Source organism: Anabrus simplex, chromosome 1, assembly GCF_040414725.1.
Source record: "Anabrus simplex isolate iqAnaSimp1 chromosome 1, ASM4041472v1, whole genome shotgun sequence".
In the NCBI taxonomy this organism is placed as follows: domain Eukaryota; kingdom Metazoa; phylum Arthropoda; class Insecta; order Orthoptera; family Tettigoniidae; genus Anabrus; species Anabrus simplex.
This window is the reverse complement of record NC_090265.1, coordinates 1,357,883,620-1,357,903,384: the sequence shown is the minus strand read 5'-3', so window position 1 is coordinate 1,357,903,384 and position 19,765 is coordinate 1,357,883,620. Positions and strand designations below refer to the sequence as shown.

The window sequence follows — 19,765 nt, the reverse complement described above, 5'->3', positions numbered from 1 at the left end:
TTATCGAGTAAACAGAGTCTGGAGACTAGCTTCCAATAAAACAGTTTATAAAGAAATGGAACCTGTGACTAGCACAATGAAAAAGAAATGAATGTCATTTTTAGGGCATCTAATACAGTCACAAGAAAATAGAATCAGTAGAAAAATAATAGAAAAATTATGGATGAGTAAGAATAATATTAGATGGGTTACAGAACTTAATGAAGACATGAGAGAGTTACATATTACCATAGAAGGTTTAAAATACAAAACAAATACACTCAAGATATTGAAAGATAAACACACTGGACTACAGGCAAAAATCAACAAGCAGAGAATAGGAAGAGTGATTCCAAAAGCAGAAAGAAAATTACATTCAGAAAGGATGAAACAGTGTTGGGATGACAAAAAGAAGAAAACCCTCTATAAACCTGACTAAAGTAGTCCTATGTTGACTAAAAAATTAAAATAAATAATAAATAAATAAATAAATAAACAGGACAAATATTGAACTTGATTGAAGATATTGTAGTGAAGTAAATGTGAACCAAATTCCATTTCGTAATAACATTTGGAAAAGTGTTCTATTACATCTACAAGTTCTTTAAAGGATTATGCTTCTATCGACATATCCCTTGTAGTATGTACATAATCATCGATTTTGTTTTAATCTGCTGTATAGTAGTTGTTTGGTTTTGCTGTTTACGTGTATGAAGATAAGAGTCACTGTAGTCGGGAAATATAAATTTCCTTTGTTAATATATTATGTAATGAATGAAGTACTATTTTGCCTTCCTAAATTTGGAGTGTTTAAAGAAAAATTTCTCTTGTCATACAGGTGATTGTGGTGTGGCAAGCCGAGTAGCTCAAGTAGTATTGGTGGCCACACATCCTGATACAACCCGCACCCCACGCACAGCTCAAGGGGCATACATAAGCTCTCAGTCAGAACGTCTGTTAAGGCAGTTGAATGATCGATTTGGAACTCTGTTTGAGCTGCATCAGCAGGTTTTAGTAGTAGATGCCCATGTGCCTGCCTCACCAGGGATGAAAGCTATAAAGACTTACTTGGCTGATGGCAAACATAAAGTGTTACAGGTTAGCTAAATTTGATTGCTTATTTTCAGATTATATTGCTAGTAACTAAAGGTTTAAAGTAGTTGTAAAATACTGAGAACTCTGTCATACCTAGTATTCATAATCTGATCCTTCCCTCCTTCAAATTAGCTTTTTTTTTTTAAACAACGTCCCACCTCGCATGATATGATTTGTTTATTTGGCATGCTAATTATTTTAACATATATGGAGGAGATGCATTTCTTTCTAGATGTGTAATTTTGAAAGCAATGAAATCTTCTACAATGTTGTGGCAGTACTTGGTTTTGTACAAAATACTAGTGTGATAAGTGGTTTACTAGAAGAGTACACACTGTAAATTGAACGTGGTCACGTGTACTCAATGGATTGAAAATAGTACAATTCTGTAAAGGTGTTAAATTTCATACCACAGGATTTGTGACATGCAGAGTAAGGGCCTACATGTAAATGAGGTTTACCACATTTTAAGTTTCCAGAAGGACATTTTACTTGTGACTTATTGTAATTAAAAGTTTCCCTCATACTTCTGAATAAGAGAAACAATGCCAGATATTTACTGACTAGCTTGTGGAATAATTCATAATTTTACTTACAAGTGAACACTAACATCAAATGACCATTACTAATGTAATATATTGAGCAAGTGGCTGTGCAGTTTGGACCACACAGCTGTCAGCTTACATTCGAGAGATAGTGTGGTCAAACCCCGCTGTCGGCAGCCCTGAAGATGGTTTTCCGTAGTTTCCCAGTTTTATATTAGACAAATGCTGGGGCTGTACCTTAGTTAAGGCCACTCTTACTTCCCACTCCTAGCCCTTTCCTATCCTGTCATCACCATACGACCTGTCTGTGTCTGCTATCATTCTCAATATGCGATTTATCTCTTGAAAGAAAAATATCACATGCGAACACGTTTACTTCTTTGTATAACAACTTTGTCACTACGATACATATACTGTACTCTTCAGTCATCCTTTTTTCCTATTCTCCCACTTGCGATCTTTTTTATTCCTTAAAAAAATTGCTCTTTTTTAAAACAACCTACAAAAAATATATGCATGTTTCACACCAATGACCTATTGGTGATGTTTCTTGGTGCCATATTGGAAGTCTTTGTGTGTTAATACTCCACTGCTATGTCACAAGTCTTTAAAAATCCTATCCACTTGTACCTTATTCATCGTAAACTGAGCATGCTAATATATAAGCAGGATAAGTATATGGACGTTATACGTCCAGGGACACAAAACATTAATATATTAACACAATTTATAAATCATCGTTACTCCTATTATTTTATCTATTATATTAAATATGATTATTGAAGGTTTTACCATAATTAGGATATCGGACCTATGACAATTATCCCCCCTAAAGCCTTCAATATCTATAGGTGTCCTGATATCTATGTCTTCATCTCTCTTATCTTCCAAGGTAGGTATCGGTGTGTGTTGATCCTCCCTGGAGTCCGCATTCTTCTGGGGCCCCGTAGAGAGTGTCCACTCTACGGTCTCTCCGCCTTCTTGTAGGGGTCGAGGTAACGCCTTCAATTCCAACGTATGCACCTTCGTCGGCGGTGTAGTCTTCAGGAATACACACCATTTCCCAATTTTTATCCACCTCGAAAGTTCCGAGCAACTTATGAAGCCTGTTGCTGAGGGGATGGTTTTGACGAAGAACTAGTGTTCCAGGTCTGAACTCCCTTTCCTCCCTTGCATCGTTGTTCTCAGCTTCTCTCCTTGAACGCTCTTTCGGCTTGGCAGTGCGCCTGTTGAATCTGCTACTGGTTCCGCACATACCATGTATCAGGATCCTCCTGTTCCTCTCCTTGTCCATGGATGAAGTTCCAGTCACCAGTTGTCTTGATTGGACGTCCAAGGAAAATCTCTGCAGGTAAGAAACCCGTGACGTGATTAACCTGCTGTCTGATGGCCAGAAGGACTCGTGTAGGTGTTGGTCCCCCTTGGTATGTTCTCTGTCGATCAAGTGAATCCGAAACATCTTCTTTAGCTCCTGGTTTCTCCATTCGTTGGGACTCACCTGTGGATGGTAGATCGGTGTCGTCCGGTGTTTAATTCCCCACTCCGACAAAGTTTGCAACCACTGTCTCGAATTGAACTGACTGCCACTGTCCGTGAGTAGACACCGAGGATACCCATACCAACTGAAGACTTCCGTCCTTAAGAGTTGTACAATACGTCCTGATGTAGCTTCAGGGATGGCGAATGCTTCCACCCATCTGGTGAATAGGATCCACGAGGATCCCCTTTTTTCCCCGAGATGTCCTAGGGTAGGGTCCCATAAGGTCAAGGGCGAGGACCTCCCAAGGTTGATGTGGTCGACTTCCTCTCATGCTGGTACTCGCCTTCTGGTTGTTCGCTTAAGTGCAAGCACAGATTGCTTAGGCTTGAACATAGTTCTTGATTTTTTGACGCATGTGTACCCAGAAGAAACGTTGCCGAATCAAAGAATAGGTTTCGTCTTGACTAGGATGACTGACTTCTGGATTATCATGGTATTTGTTCAAAATCCTTGCGGTTTGCGACTAGTTCCAACTCACAAGTAACAACTCTCATTATTGTTCCGTATTGAAGATGACGTTAGGCATAGATATCAAGGATAATTTAATAAAAAACCACCTATTCAATACTTTCCATGTTTAATGTGGTTATTATCTACATGATTTTATGTAGACTTATTTGGTCAGGTACATGTTTCACCCATTATTTTGGGCATCTTCAGCCTGTAAACAACCTTTAGGTCAAGGTTTGGGACCTTTTTAACCAATATAAACATACCAATATATACACTATATACAACATATACATTATATACAATATATACAAACATAAGTCAATACAGTAAAGTTTTTGGTCCTAATCTATCTAATATGGAAAATGTCCAAAACTAAAATGGATCTTCTTTTTGGTGAAGAGGATTGCATATCGGGGTTTATGTGACCCCTATATCATATTAAGTTCTTGACGTATCGTGTCTGGTGACAGGATGTGTCGTCAACAATAAGTGGAGATTTGAACTGATTGTAGGTTGGTCAAGATTGAAAATATAAATTTAAATTAAATGTGTTTTTAACTTGGCAGTTCTATTCTGGTTAACTTAAAATGTTCAAAACTAAAAATAAAATGAAACGGATGAAAATCGTGGGTCAAACAAGCTCCAGTTTTAATATCACCCCTTCTCAAGAAAAAAGAAGATCCGTTTCATTTTATTTTTAGTTTTGAACATTTTAAGTTAACCAGAATAGAACTGCCAAGTTAAAAACACATTTAATTTAAATTTATATTTTCAATCTTGACCAGCCTACAATCAGTTCAAATCTCCACTTATTGTTGACGACACATCCTGTCACCAGACACGATACGTCAAGAACTTAATATGATATAGGGGTCACATAAACCCCGATATGCAATCCTCTTCACCGAAAAGAAGATCCATTTTAGTTTTGGACATTTTCCATATTAGATAGATTAGGACCAAAAACTTTACTGTATTGACTTATGTTTGTATATATTGTATATAATGTATATGTTGTATATAGTGTATATATTGGTATGTTTATATTGGTTAAAAAGGTCCCAAACCTTGACCTAAAGGTTGTTTACAGGCTGAAGATGCCCAAAATAATGGGTGAAACATGTACCTGACCAAATAAGTCTACATAAAATCATGTAGATAATAACCACATTAAACGTGGAAAGTATTGAATAGGTGGTTTTTTATTAAATTATCCTTGATATCTATGCCTAGTTCCAACTCTGTATACATTGGGTCATCTTCAGCCATGCTCCAATTGGAAGACATAAGCATACATATAACCAGTAATAATTTAAACACTCTGGTATGACACAATTTGCGAATTCAGAATGACGATGACCGGAGAAGATCCAGGCTGGTGGGAAGTATACTTACGTATGCTGTCTTCAAGTTGGAAGTTCTTGTAGCACATCTTAAATTGAACTTGGACAGATCGACAATTAGTGCTGCGTTTGCCGATTCAGGATGCCATTCTGTAATAGGACATGTCCTCAGTCTGCCACTTCCTTATTAAATCTAAATCGATCTCATTATTTCCTCGCCAGATAGCAAGGAGCACAGGGTCGGTTTGAGACCTCTTAGTTGGCCCAGGAATCTCTCTCTCTAATAAATTTGTGGCTGATTTCTGTCTGTCCTCAGGATTTCTTGATAGACTGTCCGTAGCTTGATTGGCTATGCCAGGAACATGACAAATTTTCAAAGCCAAAATCAGCAAGGATCAAGTGTTATTAATCACTTCAAAACAAATTAAACAATTGTTGTTATTCACATCAAAACAAACTAAACAATAGATCACTACATCTGATGAAAAGGAATAACTATTCAAATTATGAATGTTCCCCTTAAAGCTACATAAGTCATTACCCATATTACTAATGAACTAACATAAATTATCAATCCAGTTGCTCTTCTACACAGATAAAGATACCAACTCCCAGATCAACTCAAGAACATAGGCTGCTGTAGGAACGGCGAAATAGTATGGCATCAACCACAGCAGTTTTGATGTGTTATTTAGTTTCAAGTTTGGATATGTTGTTCGGACCTCATCAATGTTTTAAATTAAGACTGTAAATTGTGTCATACAAGAGTGTTTATATTATTATTGGTTATATGTGTGCTTATGTCTTCCAATTGGAGCGTGGCTGAAGATGACCCAATGTATATGGGGTTGAAACTAGTCCCAGTTTTATAAGACAATATACTGTACATTCTAATGGTATTGAATCCTACCCTTTGATAGTGATCAAATGTCAATATGGGCCATAATGAAATTCATAACTTATAAACTGAAGTGAAGAGTTGTCTGTAAAGAGTCTGAACTTCCTTCCTTCCTTCCTTCCTTCCTTCCTTCCTTCCTTCCTTCCTTCCTTCCTTCCTTCCTTCTAGATAACCTCTGAACTTCCTGACAGCCCATACAGCAGTTAAAATTAAAAGTACATATTTCCACCTTTTCAATACAAATTCAAGTAAAGTGGGTTACTTTACAAAAGAAACATTTATTAGGTACTAGTTTTGACCCATTATCAGGGTCATCATCAGCCAAAAGCACAAGTTGCAAATGTATCAAATAGTCCATAGAAATTGTAAAAAGTTGCAAAAACATAGTGGATTTGACACTATAAAGATTAAGAAGATATAGTCAAAATTGTGATAAAAGTTTCAGATAATGCATAAATTAATGCACTTAGCTGTCATTGAAAGAAGAACTCAAGATGATCAATTTGGATGTCGAAGAATCTTGAGACTTGTAATTCTTTCGTTATGAAGTTCTGACACCTTGCGCCGCGATGTATTGGACATGTTGCATAACTTATGGAAACCAAAGAATCTTTAGAGTTGTTATGAAGTTCTAACAGCTGTATGTCATCAAAGGTAGTAGTGGTGTTAACATAACAATTTACGCACACAGAGTGAACAATGTAGAAAGATTGTACATAAATGTCATTCAAAGAGATTAAAGTTCTTAAAAGCTGAAGGTAAAAGTAGGGCTTGAAAGTCAAAATATTTCTGTGATGTAGTTGGAGAAGATTCATACTTCAATTTGGAAATAAGTGAAATAAATAATATTGTTAATAATAAAAGCCAAATTAGTAAAGGGGGTAATGAAAAAAAGTGGAAAAATGATTAGAAAAAGTAATACAATTATGTAATGTATGATATGTGACACACCTTGTGCTGCAATGTGTTAGACATACTGTATAACTTTTGAAAATAAGTGAAATAAATAATATTGTTAGTAATAAAAGCCAAATTAGTAAAGGGGGTAATGAAAAAGTGGAAAAAATGAGTAGAAAAAGTAATTAAAATATGTAATCTGTAATATGTGACTCACCTTGCACTGTGATGTGTTGGATGTATTGCATAACTTATGTGACGGGAAGTATGAGTAAGGAAGATAAAGAAGGAAGGGGAAAAAAATTGGGTAGCACAGATCGGAGAGAAACGGGGAAGAGAGGAGGGATTAAGGTTAGCCTGAGGGGTGAGGGAATAGGAGTAATTGGTAAGGAAAGGTGCCATGAATTGAATGGAAAATCAATTTTATATTAGTTCAATTAAAATTTCTAAAAAAAAATAATATGAGGTCAAATAAAATGTTGGTTTTCTCAGGAATGTCATTTAGGTTATAGTTTGAGTTTAAATATTGATCTAAATGTATGGAACAGTTTTCTGTTATATTAAGTAGGGGGCCTTTGTTTAATATCTTAAGGATTTCCATATCTTGCTCTATGTTAGTAAAGTTATGGTTGTAATCTTGCATGTGTTGACTTACTGCTGAGAATTTGTTATATCTTAGCGCATTAATATGTTCTGAATATCTTGTGTTGAAACTTCTCCCAGTCTGTACAACATACAAAAAAATGCAATTGTTGTTGTTGTTTGAGTCATCAGTCCATAGAGTGGTTTGATGCAGATCTCCACGCCACCCTATCCTGTGCTAACCTTTTCATTTCTACGTAACTATTGTATCCTACATCTGCTCTAATCTGCTTGTCATATTCATACCTTGGTCTACCCCTACCGTTCTTACCACCTACACTTCCTTCAAAAACCAACTGAACAAGTCCTGAGTGTCTTAAGATGTGTCCTATCATTCTATCTCTTCTTCTCGTCAAATTTAGCCAAATCGATCTCCTCTCACCAATTCGATTCAGTATCTCTTCAATTGTGATTCGATCTATCCATCTCACCTTCAGCATTCTTCTCTAATACCACATTTCAAAAGCTTCTATTCTCTTTCTTTCTGAGTTACTTATCGTCCATGTTTCACTTCCATACAATGCCACACTCCACACGAAAGTCTTCAAAACTTTCTAATTCCTATATCAATGTTTGAAGTGAGCAAATTTCTTTTCTTAAGAAAGCTCTTCCTTGCTTGTGCTAGTCTGCATTTTATGTCCTCCTTACTTCTGCCATCGTTAGTTATTTTACTACCCAAGTAACAATATTCATCTACTTCCTTTAAGACTTCATTTCCTAATCTAATATTTCCTGCATCACCGCCTTCATTCGACTGCACTCCATTACTTTTGCTTTGGACTTATTTATTTTCATCTTGTACTCCTTTCCCAAGACTTCGTCCATACCATTCAGCAGCTTCTCGAGATCTTCTGCAGTCTCAGGTAGAATAACAATATCGGCAAACCTCAAGGTTTTGATTTCCTCTCCTTGGATTGTGATTCCCTTTCCAAATTCCTCTTTGATTTCCTTTACTGCCTGTTCTATGTAAACATTAAAGAGGAGGGGTGACAAACTGCAGCCTTGCCTCACTCCTTTCTCGATTGCTGTTTCGTTTTCAAAGCCCTCGATTCTTATCACTGCAGACTGATTTTTATACACATTGTAGATAATTCTTCGTTCTCGGTATCTGATCCCTATCATCTTCAAAATCATAAATAGCTTGGTCCAATCAACATTATCGAATGCCTTTTCTAGATCTACGAATGCCATGTACGTGGGCTTGTCCTTCTTGATTCGATCCTCTAAGATCAGACGTAAAGTCAGGATTGCTTCACGTGTTCTTACATTTCTTCTGAAGCCAAATTGATCTTCTCCCAACTCAGCTTCAACTTGTTTTTCCATTCTTCTGTAAATAATACGTGTTAAAATTTTGCAGGCATGAGATATACTAAACTAATGGTGCGGTAGTTTTCACACCTGTCAGCACCGGCTTTCTTGGGAATAGGTACAACAACATTCTGCCGAAAATCGGATGGGACTTCTCCTGTCTCATACATCTTGCACACTAAATGAAATAACCTTGCCATGCTGGTTTCTCCTAAGGCAGTCAGTAATTCAGAGGGAATGTCATCAATTCCAGGTGCCTTATTCCTATTTAGGTCACTCACAGCTCTGTCAAACTCTGACCTCAAAATTGGGTCTCCCATTTCATCAGAATCAACAGCCTCTTCATGTTCCAGAACCAAATTATCTACATCTTTACCTTGATACAACTGTTGGATATGCATCTGCTATCTTTCTGCTTTGTCTTCTTTCCCTAGAAGTGGCTTTCCATCTGAGCTCTTAATATTCATACACCTAGATTTCCTTTCTCCAAAGGTTTCCTTGATTTTCCTGTATGCAGCATCTACCTTTCCTAGGACCATACAGCCTTCGACATCTTTGCACTTCTCCTTTAGCTCTTCTTCCTTAGCTCCCTTGCACTTGCTATCCACTTGATTCTTTAATCACCTGTATTCTTTTCTGCCCTTTTCATTTCTATCCTTCCTAACATCAGCAGCCCTACTGACTTCATTTTTCATGACTCTCCACTCTTCCTCTATAGTGTTTCCTTCAGACTTTTCATTTAGTTCTTGTGCAATATATTCCTTAAAACAATCCTTCACACTCTTTTCTTTCAACTTATCTAGACCCCATCTTTTTGCATTCTTTCCTTTCTTCAATTTCTTCAACTTCACATGGCATTTCATGACCAACAAGTTGTGGTCAGAGTCCACGTCTGCTCCTGGGAAAGTTTTGCAATCCAACACCTGGTTTCTGAATCTCTGCCTAATCATAATGTAGTCTATTTGATACCTTCCAGTGTCTCCAGGTCTCGTCCACGTATACAGCCGTCGTTTGTGGTGATTGAACCAAGTATTGGCAAGGACTAAATTATGATCAGTGCAGAATTCAACCAGCCAACATCTTTTGTTCCTTTGTCCCAATCCAAATTCTCCTACTGTACTACCTTCTCCTCCTTGGCCTACCACTGCATTCCATTCTCCCATCACAGATTCTCGTCACCTTTTACATATTGTATTAAATCTTCTATCTCCTCATATATTCTTTCGATTCCTTCATCATCCGCTGAACTAGTAGGCATATAGACCTGCACTATTGTGGTGGGCATTGGTTTGCTATCTTGACGACAATAATTATTTCACTATGCTGGTCGTAGTAGCTTACCTGCTGCCCTATTTTCTTATTCATTATTAAACGAACTCCTGCATTTCTCCTGTTTGATTTTGTGTTGATAATTCGGTAGTCGCTTGACCAAAAATCTTGTTCTTCCTGCCAACGTACCGGTAATTCACTTATACCAACTACATCTAACTTTAGCCTATCCATCTCCCTTTTCAGATTCTCTAAGCTACCGCAACGATTCAAACTTCTAACATTCCACGCTCCGACTCGCAGAATGTCAGTATCCATCTTCCTGATGATCGCCGTCTCTCGTGTAGTCGCCACCCAGAGATCCGATTGGGGGACTAGTTTACCTCCGGAATATTTTACCCGGGAGGAAGCCATCATCAGTACATCATTCATACAGAGAGAGCAGCATGTCCTCGGGAGGTGGTTACGGCTGTAATTTCCCGTTGCTTTCAGCCGTGTAGCAGTATCAACACGGCTAAGCCATGTTGAGTATTATTACAAGGCCGTATCAGTCAATCATCTAGACTGCCGCCCTTGCAGCTACCGAAAGGCTGCTACCCCCATTTTGATGAACCATTCTTTAGTCTGGTCTCTCAACAGATACCCATCCGATATGGTTGCACCTGCGGCTTGGCTATCTGCATCATTGGAACACACAAGCCTCCCCACCGCGGCAAGATCACATGGTTCGCAGAGGAGGAAATTGCAATTATTACACTTGATTCTGTAAACTCCTTATTCTGAGAATCTATTAATTCTGTTAACAGAAGTGGAATTTTATAAGATATCTGCATTTTTATTATTTGTTTTAAAGGCTATTTTTACATTGTGTTTCTTAAAAATGTTAATGATTTTAATGATATCTTTATTAAATGTTAAAGTGGAAATTAGGGGGATGTTAGGTTTTTCTTTCTTTATAGTGGTTAAAGGTTGATGTCTGTTTTTGTTTATTATTCTTTCAATGAAAAAAATATTGAAACCATTGGATTTTGCTTTGTATCGAATGGTGTTCAATTAGTTATTTAGATCTTTTTTAGACATAGGTACAGTGAAGGCTCGGTGAACTAAGCTGTTGTAAGTTGCTCGTTTGTAAGTGTGTGGATGTAATGAGTCTTGGCGAATTGCAGAAGCAGTTTGAGTAGGTTTTGTGAAGATCTTGTAACTTAAAAAGATTGGGTGTCTTGTGGTAGGCAGATCTAAATAGTTTATTTTTTGGTCTTTTTCGGATTCTAGTGTGAATGTAACCCTTTGGCACTCAGCATATATACAGGGGTTTGCTCGAAGACAAACTAATTTCTGTGATTTTCCAAACCAAATTACAAAAACTCAACACGTAAACAGTTTAACAGACATTAAAATAAAATAAATCACACTAATACAGGAAACTATGAGCATTTCAGAAATGAGTATACCTAGGACGTATTGTTATTGGTAAAAGCCAAAAATTTATTAAATTTTGAAAATAAATTTTTAATAATAAATCATGGTTTTCAATGACAGAAAAATCAGACATTATTGCGTCTTCCTTCCTTACTCTTAGGCGTGAAAGAAAGAACATTAAATTCTATATAATTTGATATCAGTATAATGTGTGTGCTGCAATTCACTCATGAAGCATGGCAGAAAAGTTATTCACTGTACATGTAACAGTCATCGATGTCAGGTCTTCGCAGTCCGATGCACGGTGAGCTGCTGTGACTGTGTCATTTACCACATAATGGGAATCGCTTTCGGCAAAAGAAGGTCATTATTACTGTCTATATCATCTGAAAATTCAAGGATATCGGCCTCATTCGGCCTTAAATATGGCCTAGCCATTACGATAAAAAGATGACGCAAGCACGTGCAACAACGGGGTTATGAAAAGGAGTAAAATTATAGTTTGCGAAGTATAGCGACTGACAGTTTGTATTGAAAAGGTGGACCGTTTTAAGTTTTTCCTAACATCCTTTCTCAGTTCAATACGGACAAAATGAAATTCCTATGTTTAAATAATTACAACTGAATGTCAGGATCATTGATCCATTGTATTGCTTCTGGAGTTGCCACCAGAAAATCCACTTTGCTGCCTGTGTATGCCCGCATTTCACACTCTCTGACAATATGGTGTATGGTTTGTCGTGCAGCTCCTCAGTCACACGCGGGTGTCGGCAACTTGTTCCATTTAAACAACATGTCTCTGCATTTGCCATGACCTGTTCTTATTCTGTTCAGAGCAGTCTATGTTTTACATGGTAGCTGGAATCCATTTGGAAGTTTGGCATTTAAGAACATACTGTGCAGGTGGATCTCCGTTGCTGCTTCCCACCGTCTTTTCCACTCTATAGTTGGGTTGTAGCCTCTAGCAACCATGTCTAAGGTGTTACGTAAAGTTGGATGTCATGAACATAATCTGTTTTGGTTTATAGTTCGTAGATCTTCATGTACAGGTAGATTGGGGTTCCTTAAGATTTTTATTAAATTCCTTGATGAGAGCAGTGGATCTCCGTAAATCAGATGGCATTATTCTAGATAAAAGCGGGAGCCAATGTGTTGGCGTAGATCAAATTGTGCCAGTTTTTTATGTGCATGGTGGAATTCAATTCAGTATCAATAAGTCTTGTGTGATGACTGTTCATTCATACTGGAGCACAGTACTCAGCACTTGAATACACCAAGCTTTAAGCTGAAGACCGTAAAATGCTTGCCAAAGAACCCCAGGTAGTTCCACAAAGCTTATGAATGATGTTATGTGTTTTCAGTTTCTGTGCATGTTCAGCAGATGTTGCTTGTAGGTTAGTGTTCAATCCAAGGTTACACCAAGGTATTTTGGGTGGAATGTAAGTAATGGAAAGAAATGAACAAGTGACTTAATTCGTAGAAATTTATCATTTCATCAAGTTACAGTTACCTGAGCATCTTTGCATGTAAATTATCATAAAGATGAAATGCATCCTGAGTGAAGGTTTCTCATGTACATTCTCAAATTGATGCACTTGGACTAGATATTGTTGGTATCAGAGGCTGAAATAATTTTTTTTTTAAATCAGCCGTTTCAGTCCACCATGCTCTGCAAAGGAGGTTTATTAGTTATACTGATATTGGTAATTATTGAACAGCATTGACGTTCTGTTGAAATACTGTAGTTCAGTCTTCTACCAGCCTTTAAGCAAAGGTGATATTAAATTATTTTGGTTTTACCTATATAAGTTCAAAATTCCAACAAAAGAAGGCCTGTAACAATTCCAAATATTTTGATAGTCTTTTCAGTAATTTGCCAAACTGATTGCCTCAGGCAGTAGAGTGCTCGCCTTCTGAGCCCAGTTGGCAGGTTTATCCCTGTTCAGTCCAGTGGTATTTGAAGGCACTGAAATAAGCCATCCTTCATCATAATTATCATCCATTTCCCTCATCCAGCTCCTGCCGATTTGGAATGTTTATGGCTCTTTTCCATCTTCTAAGACTAATTATACTGCGTCGCCATAAGACCTATCTGTGTCGATGTTATGTAAAGCAAATTTTAAAAGTTCCACACAAACAATACCTTTTCAGAATAAGCCTTGTGACGTTTGGGACTTTCCAGGATGTGTAATGGACAACTGGTGCAAGGTGGTCAGATGGACGCCATGTTCGACACAGCGAGCTCATGAAAACCTACTGGATCAATCAAAAACTGAGTAAATGCCAGAATGTCCTGGTCCCTAGTTGCCTGCTTAGCAAATAATAATAATAATAATAATAATAATAATAATAATAAGGCCACGGCCGCTTCCTTCCCATTCCTAGGCCTTTCCTGTCCCATCATCACCATAAGATCTATCTGTGTCGATGCAGCATAAATCAAATAGCAAAGAAAAAATTTAATGAGGGAATGTGGAAAGTCAGTAAGACGCTTGTGAGGTTCCACACTTCACAAGCGTATGGGACTCTTACCTACCAAAAACCACACTCTCTTCTCCCATGATGAATGTCTCTGGCCCGAAAACACTCTTGCATTACTTCAGGACGGTGTCATGCATGAAGCTACTTCTTCCTTCATTTCGCCTTTATTGTAGCTCGTAGGCATCTAGCTCTCTCTTCTTTTGATGCAATATAGTTTCCACATACACTGCTACTTGATCCCAAGATTCATGATTTTGCAGCATAACATGTACAATGTTATCTGGTGTCAGATCTCCCTGCTTAGCTTCCAAACAACTTTGTTGTTGTGATAACCAGTGGCCACATACAAAAAAACTATGGAATATATCATCGTCACCACAGTAAATACACATTGGACTACTCTCTTGCTCTATTCTATGAAGGAAACTTTGAAAGTATCCATGTCCTGTCAAGAATTGCTACTTTGCCATGTTTTCTGTTGACCCATTCAACTAAGGAAGGTGTCAGCTGTTTGGTCCATTTCCCTCATAGATCACCTTCCCATCTCTGTTGCCACTGTTCTAGTCTGTGACTAAGAGCTAGCTTCTTTGCCTAGCTTTCCTTGAGCTACTGCTGCTACTCTGAGACCTCCAGGTTCGGACACCATACAGTACGCGCATGCAATTCGTAAAGCCGCTGCACGGCCGCCATATAAAGGAATAGATTGGACAGTTAACATAAGTAGCTGCAGTTTACTAGATTTCAGACCTTTAATATTATTAATCTACTCAGTGCAATTATTGATTGTACACAAGTATGAAGGATGATTTTCCACATAATCAATACTTTTACATTATTTACATACCAAGCTCGATAGCTGCAGTTGCTTACGTGCGGCCAGTATCCAGTAATCGGGAGATAGTGGGTTTGAACCCCACTGTCGGCAGCCCTGAAGATGGTTTTCCGTGGTTTCCCATTTTCACACCAGGTAAATGCTGGGGCTGTACCTTAATTAAGGCCACGGCCACTTCCTTCCCATTCCTAAGCCTTTCCTATCCCATCGTTGCCATAAGACATATGTGTCGGTGCGATGTAAAGCAAATAGCAAAAAAAAAAAAAAGAAAGAAACATTATTTATATAAAAGGACACAAGCTATTTAACAGGTACACTCTATCAGTTATTCTAATACCTACCTTCTTTTTCTTCTTTCTCAGATTTTTTAAATTTACCTGAGGGAACGCAAGTATGAAGAGGGGAGCACCCACAACTCACTTTCATTGATTTCAATATGTCGCACACAGCAAAGTAAACCTCAACAAGGAAGTTTGATATAGACTAGCATGTCTTTCAGCATTGATATAGACTGAGAGTGAGCTATGTATCTGTAAACAGGTTACTAAACGTCTTATTCTAATGAACATGATGTCCCCACATATTTGCGGCCCAACAATGCACTTTGAATCATCTCATAAAACTGGTGGACATAGTATTTGCATTTAACATAGATATTCGAACTTGACACCAGAATGTCAGTGATTCTTGATAAACTCTTAGAATTCTATCCAACCTCAGCAAATATAATTTTTGAAATATGTAGAAATCATGCGGCTAGGGAAAAAGTCCTCTAACCCCCAAAATGTATCTTAAGAATTTTTTAGAATAGTGGCATTCATGTTTATTTTAATGGCATTCTTGTTTAATTTTAATTTTAGTAGTATTTATTCTGAACAGTCGCTATTAAGCAGGTTCTTCAACAGCTGAAGATGACCTATTTGTAGGTCAAAACCGGTAAAAAAAAAAAAATAATAATTTAAAAAAAACCCTGTAAAATAAAGTATTGATTAGGTGGAAACTCATCCTTCATACTTGTGTGCTTGAACTATCAGTACAGACTATGAAGCTAATAGATTATAGTCATTGATTGTTTCAATGACTATTTGCAAAACTTGCATAGGCACAAGAGTATTAATCCTTTTCCTTGTTAGAAGAACTATTTGTTTTATGATCTGCTAATTCCACTTTGTGATTTATCTTCTACCTCTACCCTCTCTCCTTCTATCTGGGTCTCCACTATCCGATTTGTTAATATATCCTAACCTAGTTTATCCCTCCCTATACTATTGTAAACCTTTCCCACTCTGAATTCCTTCATCGTGTCCTCATTTTTTGTGTTGTCTTTTTTCATATCATATTTCTTAAAACCTTCATTTAACTGGCTTAGATTATATTCTCCTGTCTTTTTGTCAGTGTTCAGGTCTCCACTGCATATCTGTATTGGGCAGGTGTACATCTTGTACATCACCTCTTTACACTTGATTGGTACTTCCTTCCTCCACACCTTCCATTTTGAATCCTTTTACTTGATCTCCACGTCCAGCCAAGTATTCTGCATCAGTTCACTTCCCAAATCTTGAAGCTCTCCACAATTTCAAGGTTTTTGTCCCTTTATTTTTACAATTCCTTTCCCCTCTAGTTAACACCATTGTCTAACTCTTTTCCATGTTGGTTTTCATTCCATAATTTTCAATAATCTCTCTCAGTATGTTGAGTTTCCTTTGTTTGCTTCATGCACCACAGTATTGTCTGCAGTCAGCATTACCTTCAGCTCCTTGTCCCCATATTTTACCTTTGTCTCCTTTACAGCTTTGTCCATAATGGTTGTGAATAGCAGCAGTGACAGCACACTTCCTTCTTGTAGTCCAGTTTCATTCCAAGTGTGTCTTGACACTGCTGCAACAACTTTTGTACATTGCTTGCACATATTGTGTAGTTTGTCTTCCAAATTATTTCTGTTTCTTACTTTCCATACCTTACTCTGGGTACACTATAGTAAGCCTTTTCTAAGTAAGGGAATCTCATCTCTTCTGTATTCCCAATGTTGTTCTTTAACTGCCTCATAATGAAGATGGGTTCTAATAAATGTCTATCAATATGGGCCAAAATTGGGGTCTTGTTTTGATCTTCCATTTTAAAAAGTCATACTTTTCTCCTTGTAATTGTCCTTCCACCTTTCTTCTCATCCTCTTTTCTAATACCTTCTCAAATATTTTTGCTACATGAGATATGAGTGTGATTCCTTGATAATGATCACATAACTTCTTGTCCCCCTTCTTAAGTATGGGTATTATTATTTCCTTACTCCAGTCATTTAGTACTGATTTTTGTTTCCAAATTCATTTAACTAGTCTATTCAGCCATTACAGAGCAACAGGTCCTGCTTCTTTTATCATTTTCATGCACAATTCATCCAGTCCTGTTGCTTTTCCCAGTTTCATTCATTGCACAGTTGTTTCCACATCTTCTTTGATGATTTCACTCTCAGATATCTCACACTCTACCTCTGTCATCTCATCTACATTTCTACTCACATTTAGGACTTCATCAAAAAACTCCTTTCATCCTTTCCTTATCTCCTCTGGTTGTTTTATTATCTCTCCATTTTCTTCCCTTTCGCCTGATTTGTATAGACTCTTTCTTTTCCTTCTTACAAGTTTATATAACATATTTTACTGCTATACACATTCTTTTCCAACTCCTCATGGGAATCCCTCTTAACTTTTCTTTACTTACTACCTCTTGGCATCTCTGAACACTGTAAAAGTAGTTAGTGGGACCTGACATAATACTTTAAAAGATCTTGATCAATTTGGAGACTAAAATGCTGGCTAATGTTATACATTAGCAAATATCACAAGAGGCACTAGGAATAAGTAGGGATAATGGCTGGAAACGGGCTGTGGATTTTCATTTTCAAGAGTTAAACTGTCTGTTGAAAGGTTCAGTCTCATAGACCTTTGTAATCCATTCTGTATTGAACCAAAATTTGGGAGTCACAGAGAGTAGTTTTTGCTGAAATGGATAATGTATTGCTTTGTCTGTTAAGTGAAAACATGAAGACTGACAAATATTAGTTTTCAGTATTATCACATTGGTCTAAGATGGAGAAAATAGGTTTATATTAACTTCTTCTTCTTCTTCTTCTTCTTCTTCTTCTTCTACTAAAGTTTTACCGCGCTGTGATGGGGTTGCAGGTGCAAATTGTGTCACGCATATGGAATTTTCCGTATTTTACGAATGCCTTTCCTAATGTCAACCCTATGTGAAAGGATGTATTCACTATTGCATGTGTGTTCTATGGTGGTTTGTAGTATGGTTTGTTGTTTGTATATGTAGTGAAGTGTGTTGGGACAATCACAAACACTCGGTCCCTAATTAGAGGAATTAATTAGATATGATTCAAATCCCTGGCCCAGTCAGGATCAAACCCGTGATCCTTTGAACTAAAGGCTTCATTGCTGACTGTTCAGCCAAGGAGGAGAATTGTTAATTCACAAGTGGTAATAAGGGGAGGGGTCTGCTTATGAGTAAGACTGACAATGGCTTCAACTTCAGTATGATTTGGAGAAAAGAGAGTGAATATTTTAATGTTGGATAATGGACTAAAGGGATATTCAACAGTCTAGGAGAATAATCATCATCATCGGTTTGCCCTTCCAGCGAGCCGGGTAGGGTGTTTGAAAATGAGTGGCTTCCAATGTGGTCTATTCAAAAAGATTTTGTTGTCCATGACAGATTCCCAATTCTATCCTCTTCTCTCCACATCTTCCCTCAGTTGGTCCATTAATTTTCTTTTAGGTCTTCCAGCTGGTCTTCTACCTATTGTTCTTTTTTCCAAATAAGCACTTGGTAACCTTGCGCTATTCATTCGTTTAACATGCCCAAATCATTTAAGTCTAGATGACCTAAGTCTTTCCTCCATCGATTCATTTAGACCTAGGTTAGATTGGATCTCATCATTTTTCACGTGATCAAGTCGTGTCTTTTGGAGGGCAGGTCTAAGAAATTTCATTTCACAGGCTTGAATCCTACTACAATCCTTTGATGTTAGTGTGCAGGTTTCCAGAGAATATGTAAGGGTGGGAGTGAAATATGTCTTGTACAGGGTCATTTTTGTTCTTTGTGGGACCTTCTCATCCCATAGTAGGTGTCGGTATTGAATTTAGAATTAAAAAATGTAAGAGTATTACAAGTAGTATTGTTAATAAAGATTTTAATGAGAATGTTGGGGGCTGTTATGTTGATTATTTGTGTATTAATTGGGGTGGCCTTCCTTACTCAACGATACTGTAAAAGTTAGAGCCTTTGGTTACTCTATCTGTTATTTCTATCTCAGCTCTATTATTACTTCCTAAATATCTGAATTGGTGTACTACTTCAAAATGGTGCTCCTGTATTTTTATGTCGCATTCTGTATTATGGCTGCTGATTTTCAATGCTACTGTTTTTTTAATGGGTTCAATTTCATTCCATAATATCAAGCTTCTTACACCATGCATTCAGATTATTTTGCACTCCCTCCTCTGTTTCATCCCATATTGCCACATCGTCTGCAAACACCAGAGCCTGAAGATCTTTATTACCTTTTCCTTTTAGTTCCTTTAAAATGGTATCCATAACTGCTATGAATAAAAGTGGTGATAAGGCACTTCCCTGTCGTACTCCTGTGGTTGTATTGAACCATTCAGAGTGACAATCTCCAATACTGACACAGCTTTTGCAATTAGTGTATAGCATTTGGATCTTCCTAATAAGGTACTCCGGTACACCAAGTTTTCTAAGACTTTTCCAAATAGTAGATCTAGGAACATTATCATACACCTTTTCAAGATCCATAAACACAATAATTAGGTCTTTTCCTCTTTCCCAGTATTTCTCTGCCAACATCCTCAAAGCAAATATCAGATCTGATGTGCTTCTTCCAGCCCTAAAGCCATGTTGTTCCTCTTCTAAGATATGCTCTAGTATATCCCTTACTCTGGCTTCAATGATCTTCTCCACAATTTTAAGGCCGTGTGATAAGAGGGTAATGCCTCTGTAATTTTCACTTTTCCTTCTACTCCCTTTCTTAAAGATAGG

General features: G+C 37.4%; 1 protein-coding gene across 1 annotated transcript in view; it reads left to right on the top strand.

Moving 5' to 3' along the window:
• LOC136859016 (death-associated protein kinase 1) overlaps positions 1-19,765 on the top strand; it is a 1,193,585-nt gene that overhangs the window by 435,199 nt on the left and 738,621 nt on the right. Inside the window, exon 17 of the mRNA XM_068225494.1 lies at positions 818-1,077. Within this exon, the coding sequence (XP_068081595.1) occupies positions 818-1,077 (260 nt within the window). The remainder of the gene's footprint in view (positions 1-817; positions 1,078-19,765) is intronic.